At 35.7% G+C, this 12,894-nt stretch overlaps 1 protein-coding gene across 1 annotated transcript in view; it reads right to left on the minus strand.

Moving 5' to 3' along the window:
* LOC100378314 (NACHT domain- and WD repeat-containing protein 1-like) overlaps positions 1-10,291 on the minus strand; it is a 29,491-nt gene extending 19,200 nt beyond the window's left edge. The window contains exons 1-7 of the mRNA XM_085497798.1: positions 10,143-10,291; positions 8,783-8,906; positions 7,557-7,759; positions 7,300-7,415; positions 6,978-7,192; positions 6,619-6,858; positions 6,029-6,237 (exon numbers count right to left, since the gene is read on the minus strand). Coding sequence (XP_085353924.1) covers positions 6,029-6,237; positions 6,619-6,858; positions 6,978-7,192; positions 7,300-7,415; positions 7,557-7,759; positions 8,783-8,906; positions 10,143-10,208 — 1,173 coding nt within the window. The 5' untranslated portion in view covers positions 10,209-10,291. The remainder of the gene's footprint in view (positions 1-6,028; positions 6,238-6,618; positions 6,859-6,977; positions 7,193-7,299; positions 7,416-7,556; positions 7,760-8,782; positions 8,907-10,142) is intronic.
* Between the last annotated feature and the right edge of the window lie 2,603 nt (positions 10,292-12,894).

Genomic DNA, 12,894 nt, shown 5'->3' on the forward strand with positions numbered 1-12,894 from the left:
AGCAAACCAAGAAATTTGGCAAGCCTGTTAGAGTTGAGAAAATATCCTTGTAAAAGACATGAATCAGATTTTAGACAATTTGACTATGGAAAAAAAATATTTTGGAATACACATAAATCTCAGGATGACAAAAAAGAAAATCATTGAAACATTGACAGGTAATTCGAACAATCCTTTAGAAATTCATAGCACAGAAACATTACATGATGCAAATAAAAGTACACATCATAAAAACAAGTTACGAACCTACAGAAAATTAAAACAGAATTTGCATATAAAAAATATCTCACCACAATAAAAAATCTAAAACATAGTGCTGCGCTAAGGCGAAACTCGGAATAAAGGCTCATACCCTTCAAATGGAAAGGGGGTAGATATAATAACTTTATAGCTGAAGACTAAATTTGCCCAGTTTGTGACAACTAGAAAATTGAGAACGAAAAACAACTTCTCAATTGTAATCTATACTTGGAGGAACGAAATAATCATGATTAAAATATTAAATACAATAAAATCAACTTTAGGACGGACGATGAACACCTAACAGATATACTAAGAAGTTAAAATGACAAAATAATCATTGAGCTAGGAAACTTCGTCTACATCTGTTTCAGGTTACGACAAGAAAAAAACTAAAATACCAGATGCCTAAACCAACCACAAAATAATTTTGTTTTTCTTTACATTCAAATGTTTGTGATTTTATTATTGTTACACATTGCTTATTTTTGTTACTTTATTGTATATAATCTTATAGCTGAAGACTGAATTTGCTCAGTTTGTGACAACTAGAAAATTGAGAACGAAAAAAAATATCTTCTCAATTGTAATCTATACAATAAGAAACAAAAAAAAAATCATGATTAAAATATTAAATACAATAAAATCAACTTTAGGACAGATGATGAACACCTAACAGGTATACTAAAAAGTTAAAATGACAAAACAATCATTGAGCTAGGAACATTCGTCCACATCTGATTCAGGGCACGATAAGAAAAAAAAAATCCTAAAATGCCAAATGCCTAAACCAAACACCAAATATTTTTTTTTTGTTTTGCTTTACATTCACTTGTTTGTGATTTTATTATTGTTACACTTTGCTGGTTTTTTGTTACTTCGTTGTATTTCCAACCAAGATCCCACGCATGAATACGGTTTCAATTTTAATTGTTATTGTGCAAATTAGATGGTTGGATATTGACATCATGGTCAGTTTACCACCTCAGTTATCACATCGTGCTTTGTAAATATTTGAAAAGCTCAGTGGTCACAGATAGCGTTGCAACACACGCACGCACTCTTTCGAAGGGGGAACTAGCCATGTTGTGTACGGCCGCAGTGAGTTGAATTGAAAAGCCCACTTCAAGTTGTGTACGTAGAGTAATAGATTATTATACATTATATTAGACATAATCATAATCGCAATCAAGAAGCAGATCTTTCCTCACCGATAAAATAGCTACTTATTGCTGACCCGTGTTTACCATGTTGTTAGGACAATTTGATTCATGGCATTATTCAGGAGTTATGGAACGCGATCAGACCCCATTACAACAATATCACGCGTCGTGCGTTACTTCAATAATAACACCCAGCTGATTTGAACACTATATAGTTGTGTCTTCAATTATTATTTCAAAGGCGAATATCTTTCACGTATACACTTATAAACATTACAAACGGTAACATCGGTGTAAAAGTATTTATTTCGAGAGCAAGTCAACACTGTTCATAATGAAAGAATCGACAAAAATGGCAAAATAAAAGAAATATCTAATCATTCGAACTACAACGTGCATACATACATACAGTATTTTGAGGATCGTCGATTGATATTACGCCATATTGCAAGTGATACTATTATGAATGAAAGTGTTGACGAAATGTAATGTGCACGCACGCATTCCTCGTCCACCGGTGCCCCAGTCACGTCAAACAGTCGATTTACGAGAGTGTAAACAATGCGGTCAGGATATTATACATGTAATTGTATAGTGGAATCTGTCTAATGGATAAGCGAGTGCTCTCTGTACATCTTGGGAATAATCAAAACTTAGCGCATTGTATTTAACATGAATTAGCATACAACGTGTATGGTATGCGTACGTGCTTACCGTCAAAGAACGAACTACGCAACATCTCTATAATATTAAACAATGTCATCTATTCTCTCCAGTATAACTAATTATTTTAAATTATTGGTGTCCCACTTTTCGACAGTCACCCTTTATGAAATCGTTGATGACCGACATGTCGTCACATCAGTTTAACGTGGAAATACACTCTTGGTCAATCCCAAGTAAAACAGCTTTTGATTGAGGGATCAAATAAGCAGTAAGTTTTGGAGTGAAAACAAGAAGTCATGTATATTGCAAAAATCCGTTTATCTGTGTGTACGAATTATTCAGAACGTGGTCAATCGAATCATGAATGATGGGCGGGGTAATGATTGGTAAAAACATAATCGAGTATAATTTATAAGCGGAGTCTGAATTTGTCAATGGTATACGTATAGTATATTATATGTACAGTGATTCAGTAGTTTGATGGTAAAAAAATAGTAAATTTAATATTAAAATATGTATAATTTCGAAATTTGGATAATATGGAGATGTCTAGTAATGCTGTTCTGATTTTTTTTGGGGGTGAGACACAAATTCAATGGACTGATCATTATTAATTAATTAATGCATGAATACCTACTCAATGATTTTCAAATCGGAAAACCAATTCATTCATAAAAATGTGTTCTATCGACAGTTTCCAATCGTAAAGTAATTAACAGATATACTAAAATTATGTCCTTCATCTTGTGGGTAGAAATGTCGTGTTCATGTCCACATGTTCTTGCAAGGAGCGTAGTTTATGTATTATGTCAGAATTGTTCTTGTTAGAATTTGAGTCCACGAATTCATCAATCGGTTGTTTTGCTGAGGCGTACAGTCTCTGAGTCGATGTCTCGATGATGATCGGCTAGATGTCCCGTTTCAAAGTATTCAATTTGGCGAGCTAGTAACTTCCATTGTTTCTCTGTAGCGAAGCCTGTTACCTCAATGGTTAATTTTTTTCGTCGTTGATCGTTGATCATGGAAATTCGAATCTGGTGGTGAGGTTAGTTGAGTGATTTCTTTTGCCAGGCTGTGAAGGATGTCATCGTAATTTGTGAAGAATCATAGTGCTTCATTTAATTTGGTTTCGAGCCATTGGAAGAGAAATTCGTTTTTTGAAGCATCCGCTATGGCTTTCAGTGTTTCGAGACTGGTTCTGTCGTTTAAATGGGTCAACACTAAAAAAGCGAAATATTGAATATGGTTGTATTTAATACATTCTGTTGCGCATTCAAGCGGGGTCAGCCCCTTGTCATTTGACCATTCAAATGTAACGTTCGTTCTTGCCTCTTCTAGAATTTTCAGTCGGTTTTCCAGTCGTTGTAAAATAAACCTTCAAAAATGATACAAAAACGATCAGAGTAACTGAATGGTGTCAGGTCAGGAATCTTTAGCGCGTATGTGAAGACACTATGTAACTACGCAAGACGTCACTGTGATGAGAAAAGTGATGAGAAGGAAGCGCTAATCCAAATTAACGCTAATCCAAATTAACGCTACTGTAATGAGTAAATCAATTGTAGCACTTGGATGGTAGCTGTGGAATGCCATTACACTCTGTGGGGGTGTGCCTTTTCAGAAAAGTGAATTGGTGATGGACAAGAACCATACTGATTCACGTTGACCGAATCAAGTTGACCCCGTGTTTCCCGTCCTGTTATCATTATCCCATACACGCAGGTATAGGGGTAATGCTTTCAACTTGAAACCCTATCCCTCAGGCTGTTTGCGAGTGTTCATGTTTTAGATAACATGAATATACAAATACACCAACATCTGTTGTTTATCATCTACGTGGGAGGTCTATTTCACATTAGGAACACTTATGACAAACGATTTATCAATAATCCTATGCGCTCACACTTAATCTTGTGATTGAGTTCAAACTGGCATTCACGGACAGTGCTTCGGAATAATACACATCGCTCGTATCAAACACCGTTGATGTTCGCGGGTGGAACGCATTGGGCCACTTTCTGTCTGAAATACCTTACCACGAAGATTATTTTGACTCGTACGGTAGTCATGTCACATAATTTAAGAGATTTCTCGTACGTGGATCTACAATCATCAAATACTTTGATTTCAAGCAATGTGTAGCCAATACGTCGTGTATGACTCGTTGTGTAGATATCCATGAGATGACCTTTCACAGAAGGTCAAACTTGGTCTACCGCCTTTGAATCTTCGGCAAGAAGGCGAGGACATATCTTCTTCGCCAAGGGAAAAACGAAAATCGCTACGTTACACCGTAAACTCATTCCGTGTGATGATTATGTATGTCAAACGTTATTCTGTGAAACGATCAGGTAATATATATTTTAACTCATCGTAGCGTAGTCCACCATTTTTGAAAAAAACAAACTGTACGTCGATCAACCGATTTTGCATACTTTGCATTTTAGCGGGGTTTATTACCGCAGTTTTATGGGGTGACTATTGGTTTTTAATATTATTCTCTCTCTCTCTCTCTTTTTTTCTTCTACGACAGATGAGCGATTCTGATTGGAACGATGGAATAAAAAAAATGTACAGACTGCTTGACTCATTGAAAGGATGTAAGAAATGTAAAAATGAACATGTATATATAATATGAATTATTATTTATTGTTCACTGTTTACTATTATTGACGTTTCCCTTTTATGTGTTTTTAATCGAATCGTTTATGTACTCGTATTTTTTCGTGTCGTTAAAAATAATTTACTCAAACAAAACAAAGCAAATATGAGGTAAGAAAATATAAACGATGAACAACATATGTATATATAGAATGAATTATTTTTATTGTTCACTGTTTACTGTATAATTATTGACTTTTAACTCTTCCGTGTATTTAATCGAATCGTTTATGTACTCGTATTTCTCGTGACGTGAAAAATGAATTTAACCACGCCGCACATTTACATGTATTTTTCGAGGTGTTAAGAAATATTTAATCATGCTAAACATTTATACGCTACGCAACTATTTTCCTTACTCACATCGTATGTTTTTTTCGTGGCGTTAAAAAAAATACTCAACCACGCCATGACTGTATACTCCATGTCAATATTTCATTCTTGTTTACTTTTTTTGTGCAATAAACTCCCTGCTGATCTGCACTGGCTCGGAAGATGAATTCTGATTGGCTAAAAAAACAAAAGACTTGTGGCGTTGAATGCACGTTCATTCTCAGTAATGTTATGCAAATTAGAAATTCAAACTAGCTAATCATTTACAACCTTCCGAGCCAGTGCAGATTAGCCCTAAACTCCGTTAGTTTTCAAAAATGCCGTGTATTTATTAGTGTGTGTGTGTGAGAGAGAGCGCCCTCTATGACACATTCTGAAAAATCTTTCGTCCACGCCTGTCCAATTAAAAATAATTAAAAATAATTAAAAATAATTAAAAAAAAATAATTAAAAAAATGATGGTAATTTATGCAAATGTATTCACGATGACCTCGACACGACCTCGTATTCACATCAATTTTATGTATGCAAATGTATTCACAATATCCCATTGTGACGTCATCCTCATGAAAAATCTTTCGTCCACGCCTGTCCAATTAAAAAATAATTAAAAAATAATTAAAAATAATTAAAAAAAATAATTAAAAAAAATTGATGGTAATTTATGCAAATGTATTAAAATATCCCATTGTGACGTCATCCTCATTCAAATTATCCCCTTTACGGCCATGGACGCTCATTTATGCTAATTTATGCACGAATTCCCATTGTGACGTCATTATTTATGCTAAGCTATGCACGGCCTCCCATTGTGACGTCATCCCTCCCCGTATGACGTCATCGCATCCGAGCATGAACAGCGCCCTCATGGTCGTACCTATAATACGACCTTAACTACTTATGCCTTTATAAACCTAATTCATTAAAGTCATTAAAATGAATAATTCAGCATAAAGCTCACATACGTGCAGGGCTTCTGTTTGTCCATGAAACATCTCACATTTTTCTTCACAAAATTTGGCATGCTGGAGAACTTCGCCAAAAACATCGTCGTTAACGTCTGTCATCGCCCGCTCCTTTATTGCATCTTCTACCTTCTGTTGTAGTTTATTTTGGAAGTCAGTACAAAGTCGGTCTAGATATTGACTGTTTTCCAGCATGGACGGATCGAACCCTATATTTGTGACAAAATAGACGTTGGCGTCAAAGGTCAAGATATAACATGCTTCATAATATACTATTTTATTCCTTTTACTGAGAATGCGTAATTTTGAATATTGTTATTTGATACTGTATGAATACATGTGATTTGTCTAGAAATACAAACGTACAGCACCGTGACGCAATATTCGTTGCCAATATGAAACAATGCAATTTTCTAATACGCCTGCGCATTGATTGTTTTGATTGTGTGTGTGTGTAATCTCTGAGATATATGCCATCGGAGATTATTTATGTCAGGCTGTATCGTGAGTGAATCCCGTTGAATGAAGTATCTAAGGACCAGATTTCTGAGATATAAATGTCACATGACTGTACCACGCGTGTTACCCACCATTTGTGTTCGAGCACCGTACGGTGTATGAAGTGATATTTTCCAGTGGCAACGCTGAAGGAATTCTTTCTTTTTTCAGTGTATCCAACAAGTTGCTGACGTCTTCATCTGAACTCTGTTTCACATCGATGAAATCTGGTGGCGCACTGTCAATCGGTTTCAGTATCCTGTGAAACCAAAGACATGATCTACCGGGGTCACTGACCTCGAATAATCCCTTTTCTATTTCTGATGCCGTAACTGGAAGACAGATTTGAGAAATGTCGGTGATACATGCGGAGTAATCGCCAATGGATGACTTGGTAGGTGCAAGCAATATACGATTCCGTTTGATTGTGTACTCGTTGTCGAAATTTTACCTGAACGTATGTATTTATACACAGCCTCTTCATCCCGGAGTTTGACTTTAGCTGAATCTGTCAGCGCTACTTGCAGCCTCGACTGTGTCTCCTTCCACTCGGCCTTTGCCATCTTTCTTAGTTCTTCATCCGGGCTAGTGAAATTAGGTATGGCCACGCTGATTGGCTGAAGAACATACATCGAGGGCTTATAATTCTCATCTTTTAAGTACCACCTTCAAAAATCATCATAACTTACAGTTACTATTTTACAAACGTAATCGGAACACCCACTTATCACACGGTATATTTTTTTCCAAAAACGAGTGCAATATATACTTACTTTAAAACTAGCTTTTTAGTTTCTTCCTCGGCGATTCCGTCAACGATGGTGTTAAACTCGTTCACATCTATTGTCCGCAATAGAGGGCGCTGTCCGTATTTGTGTGATAATAAAGTCTGTAAGTCGGAAAAGTCGTATATAAATATCATAGAGTAGGGACAAGAAAATGATGAGATAATACAGTATACCCGTCTCCCCGATATAAATGAGATTGCATCTTATTAACGGTATGATATAAAAATGAAGTAAAAACTCACTACAAAGTTTGGCCCTGTTGACAACTTCTGACAAGCTTCAATTTCTCTGAGGCATAGCTCTGTGGTCATGTGATCATCAGCGGCCTCGTCCCTGATACCCCACCTCATGTCCACTACTTGGAATTCGTATCCTCTGCTTTGGCAGTATGTCTTTAGTTTAGGATAAGCTTTCTCCATCAACGCGTCGCGCTCGTGTTTCGTATCTAGCAAGATATCATTCTATATATTGTAATATCGTACATGCAACAATTTACACAATGTCATCTGTTCTGACGAGTAATGATTCTCGCTAGTCGGTTAAAACTTGGATTGATGAAAGAGACATTATAATGAATGACACGGAAATTTAAAATCCCGTCTAAAACTACTACGAGTGCATGAGACATGAGGACTCCCTCATTCTATACTATTTGCAGACTGTTCGCAGTGAAAATTCGTATGAAAATAATTAATTTAAAATTGCATGGTAGTTTTGTCCACACTACACAAACGCTGTACTGATTGTGCACGCAACAGCTCAAAAAAAAAAAAAAAACAATACAAAGATTAAGGTACTACTTTACAAAATAAATGCGCATTCACGTAAATGTATTTTTTATAACAAATGCCCCTAAATATTACCTAAGTCACGAGCGCGATGTATTTTAAAGCGCATTTGTCATCGTGCCGAATCGTGTTCGACCCGGGTGCCATGTGACCTATACAAGTGTGTAAAATATTTTGTTTATTTGCACGGAAAAATTAAAGATGGCGACGACGACAAAACTGCTTTGAATCCTACCTTACTGTGTTACTGTTTAATTAGAGCCGAATTAAAGATCATATATATGATCGTGTTTTACATACTTTATTATGGAGGATACCGATCGAAAATGAAAAATAAACAGGTAACCGGACATTTTTTCTACCCAGGAATGTTATGGAAAATAGTCAAAATTTTCATTTTTACACTGGTGTCTATGATAATGAGTACATTTTCCATGGTCCATTCCCCCATAATGCATTGCGTATATGTGCAGTAACATGCTCAGTAGTGTAAAATTTGTATTCGGCTGAAATCATTAAGTTAAATTTCGTGCAACCAATGTATTTTACACGCCTTATATACGTCACTGATATCGAACGCAGCCGCGATGCAACGAGTGCGGCGCTTTAATTTCAATGTGTTGTTTATTATTCATAATATTTAAAGTATTTTATTAATGAACGAATGAACAAAAACATACCTGTAAACGTGGAGCTGGTGAATATTCTAATTATTTTCATGTCCGATGAATAGTCCGTCTTAAAATTGCCTTTCAACACTTCGAAGACTTTTTTCTCTCGTGTAGTCAGCCTGCAACCATGCGCCTATGAAAGTAAAAATTATTTGTATTCTGCGCTGTGAAGTATTGTAATATTGTCGTTTGGTTGTAGACTTGGTCATGTCCTTTCAGTGGGCGTGGTAGTTTTTCATAGCCTGGATACACACCATGTAGTACTGCATGCTGTACGATCCTATAGCAATGCAATACATATCCTGGTTTATATCTCCACCATACCCAAAGCCGATTCGTCTGCTAGGGCACGTGATTCTGTCTAGCTTACAGACTCAAAATATTCGAATACTGAATTCTATCAGTGATACGATGAAAGACCTAATTTAAGTCAAGTTGATTTGATATTTAAAATTCTGGACATTAGTAAAATAATGTATACAGTGCTGGTATAATGCCAAATATAGCCTATATTGTATAATATGAAACGACATAACACCAAATCGTACGTATATCCCGTGAGATCCCAAATGCACCAGTTCCTTGAAACCATAGACCCTCTGAGGGTCTATGTTGAAACTGACTAAACATTAAGAAATAAACACTACAATAACGCAACCAACATCATACGATTTACTGTTTGTGTTGAGTTTTAACGACCTAATTATTGTTATTAAAGAATTACCAGGGACTATATTATATTCGGGTTTTCGCTTCTCGCCGGCCAATCTAACTCGAAATTTGTCGTAAACCAGTGTTCCCGACAGTACTTTGCATTTCCTGTGGAGGATATCCAATCATGAATCAAAAATGAGTTCGCCCTCAATGTCGAAATATGTTGTCACCACAATAACGAAAATGTCGACTCGTTTGTTTTTTTATGTGAACATATCGACTCTCTGTTTGGGACAGACTGTAATACGTGGCGTAATTAGACAAAGAAAGCTTAAAGTGATACTTTCGTATAAAACACTCCAGGATTGGACCCCTTTCCTGAGTGTTTCAACTAGTGTGTATGTGTGATGGGGGGGTCAAATCGTCTGACAATGCGAGGGTGCAGTTATGGCATTGGGATTCAACTCAAATCGTTTTCACCTACGTCAATGGCTCGTGGTCACGTGTTTATGCAGATTGACCCGGACATAATTGCAGTATTGCCTTGCGTGACAGTTGTTACCATGGTCACTACTGTATGTCAACGTAAACTATATTCAATTCATTCATTTGTTGACCGAAAATAAACCAGAAGCAAAAATCATAAATGAGTGGATCTATACGAACACAATGAACGACAGCTCCTGTATAAATACACATAGCGTAGAGGTCATACCTTTTTCCAATGTAAGGTGTTTTGATCGAATGCACTGACGGCGGTTCCACTTGCACCGCACCCCATGGTGCCGCGCTGGATAATATCGCGAGCACTTCAGTCAACTTGCTGGTAACATCGGTGGTGTTACGTCCACAACCCACCACGACACACCGTGTACAGTAAGATGCATGTTTTATTGTTGCTTAGCAGTGAATTTGCATTATAATGATTTAACGTGTACTGTGTACATACGGTTTCAGCTCTCGTGCGCATGCCCATATCTTTGTTAGCAACTAACTGCGAACAACCCTGATTATCATTACTGTTTCGTCAGACATGTAAAGTGAAATATTTCTAAATTTTTTTAGTCTAATTTATAAGTTCGTCCTCAGACTCATCCGCATTCATAGAAAACCGGGGAAAGTTAACATGTTGTATAACAGCTCGGAAAATCAACGTGTTCATCAGGGATCCATTGCATGAAGAGCATGATAGTGGGGACTACTTATTCGCAAATAGACTGTCGACAGTCTTCAGGCCTAATTTGTTCGTTTACTATTTCAAATCACCAAACGCCAAAGACGTTTACATGAAATACCACAAGCATTTCAGCCTTCAGTCTAATTTGCCAACTGAGGAAAAAAATACAGCTTAATCATTTAGTTTCTGAAATACACTTTTATTAAATCGTGTTATGGAATACTCGGTACAAGGGAGTGGTTTAATTGTACTAAGCATACATATTTCAAATCAGCATAGACGGAGGGACAATATAATATATATTTTATAAAAAAGTGCAAATTCACTCAATAGGCCATGCACGCCATGTTAATAGGGGGAGGGGGTAGCTGGTACAGGCTACAGGAAATAAAATGAAAGTATCATTTACAGTAAAATATTGGTTTTTGCGCTTTACAGATAAAGCAAATTCCTAATTACATTTTACATTTTTATCCTATTTTTGATCATTTGTGTTTGAGAATCAGAATTGGAAATTACTTGCAAATTACGACATTTAATATGGAAAATGCTTTATACGCTTACAAAAAATAAGATCTTTGTACAAATTACGAACGAATAAAATAGCTGATTACATTTTACATCTTGCCCATGTCTACGAATTTACATTTTTTATTTATTTAAATTACATTATTACGAAAATAAAAATAATAGATTACAGCTTACGAAAGTACCCCTTGCCGACCTCCTTAATAGTTTACCTCCATATTACTACCTTATTATTTAAACAGGACTCAGTATCACCACAGGTAGATAAAAACAAACGTATGATACCCCCACACGTGACCTTCGCTAACTCAAGCTTAATTCATTTTTCCTCCAAATCTTAGCTTCGATGATACAAATGCGACCACGATTCCAAATTTGAAATCTAATCGAGTATACGGTTTCCATCATAACTAGTATTATAGTTCATTGCCGTCAATCAAAATAATTGAAAATGAATTTGGTCACGATAAAAGACTTAACATTTCAACTGACCAAAGGATTTGCAAAAACCATAACACATCGGAAGATGTGGTTGTTATTATTTCCTGCAAATCGAGTTCATACAGCGCGAATCAAAGTAAAACACTAAAAAAATAAAAATCCATCAACCAAATTTCTGCTATCCGGCACAATGAAAACAACATTAATAAATTCCAAATTACATTTTAGTACAGATAGTAAAGACATATCATTAGTTTTCTGAAGGTAATATTCAACAGCTCATACCGCGTGCTATATCTACAGCATGCCAAGATACTTTTTTCAGATATTTTACTTTCTTTTGAAGTTGTATTGTGGGCAAAACTTAGTTGAAACCCCTTTCAATTTTCACTAACTTGTTCGATAATCAAAATTTAAACGTTACGGCGTTCGCGAGTTACTGATCGATAGCTGAGGCATTGCGCCGCTTTTTACTTACTCAGTTGTGTATTGCCTCCACTACAATAAATCCCGTCATGCATTGCTGTTCGGTTTATGCTTTGAGTGCACACTAGACACAACTTAAAGGAAACATCAATCCAAACAACATAATTACCCCTAAAGAAAAAGCTCCACAAATGTAGAATGCAATTTACAGTTTTTTTATATCACTTTTAATTTTGATTCTCAAGCAAAGGATTATGGGTAAAGTATGACATCATAGAATCTGTTGTCAGAAATTAAGATAATTATTTTATCTATAACATGAATATTACAAATACACATTAAGTGAAGATATTGCTAAAACGTTAAAAAAATAAAAATCGATATTTTAGTCGTGAATGACACTTTTTTGTCCTCTTTTTGTGGTCAACATGTAATATATCACATATATAACCTACTCACATTGGTAAATTGTATACAATATAAGGATATTTGAGCATTTGGTAGAAAAACATAAAAATAAATATTTTCCGTTCCATGACAGTTCAGTTCCATGACAACTATTTTATAAACATGGATGGCACCAGTGCATGTATGCTACCAATTTCCAAACTTTCAATTTGAAGTTCAACTTTTGAAGTTATAGATGAAATCATTTTCTCAATTTCTGACAACAGAATTTATGATGTCATACTTTACCCATAATTCTCTGCTTGAAAAGTTGAATATCTAGAGAATGAAAAGTGATATAACAAAAACCTGTAAATTACATTCTCCTACATTTGTGGAGCTTTTTCTTTAGGGGTCAGTATGTTGTTTGCATTGATGTTTCCTTTAAACCTTGGAAGTTTGTAATGTTCGAAGTTCGTTCGGACGCAGTAGTGACATGAGTAAAATA

Source organism: Saccoglossus kowalevskii, chromosome 4 (assembly GCF_978046115.1).
Source record: "Saccoglossus kowalevskii chromosome 4, keSacKowa6.1, whole genome shotgun sequence".
NCBI lineage: Eukaryota > Metazoa > Hemichordata > Enteropneusta > Harrimaniidae > Saccoglossus > Saccoglossus kowalevskii.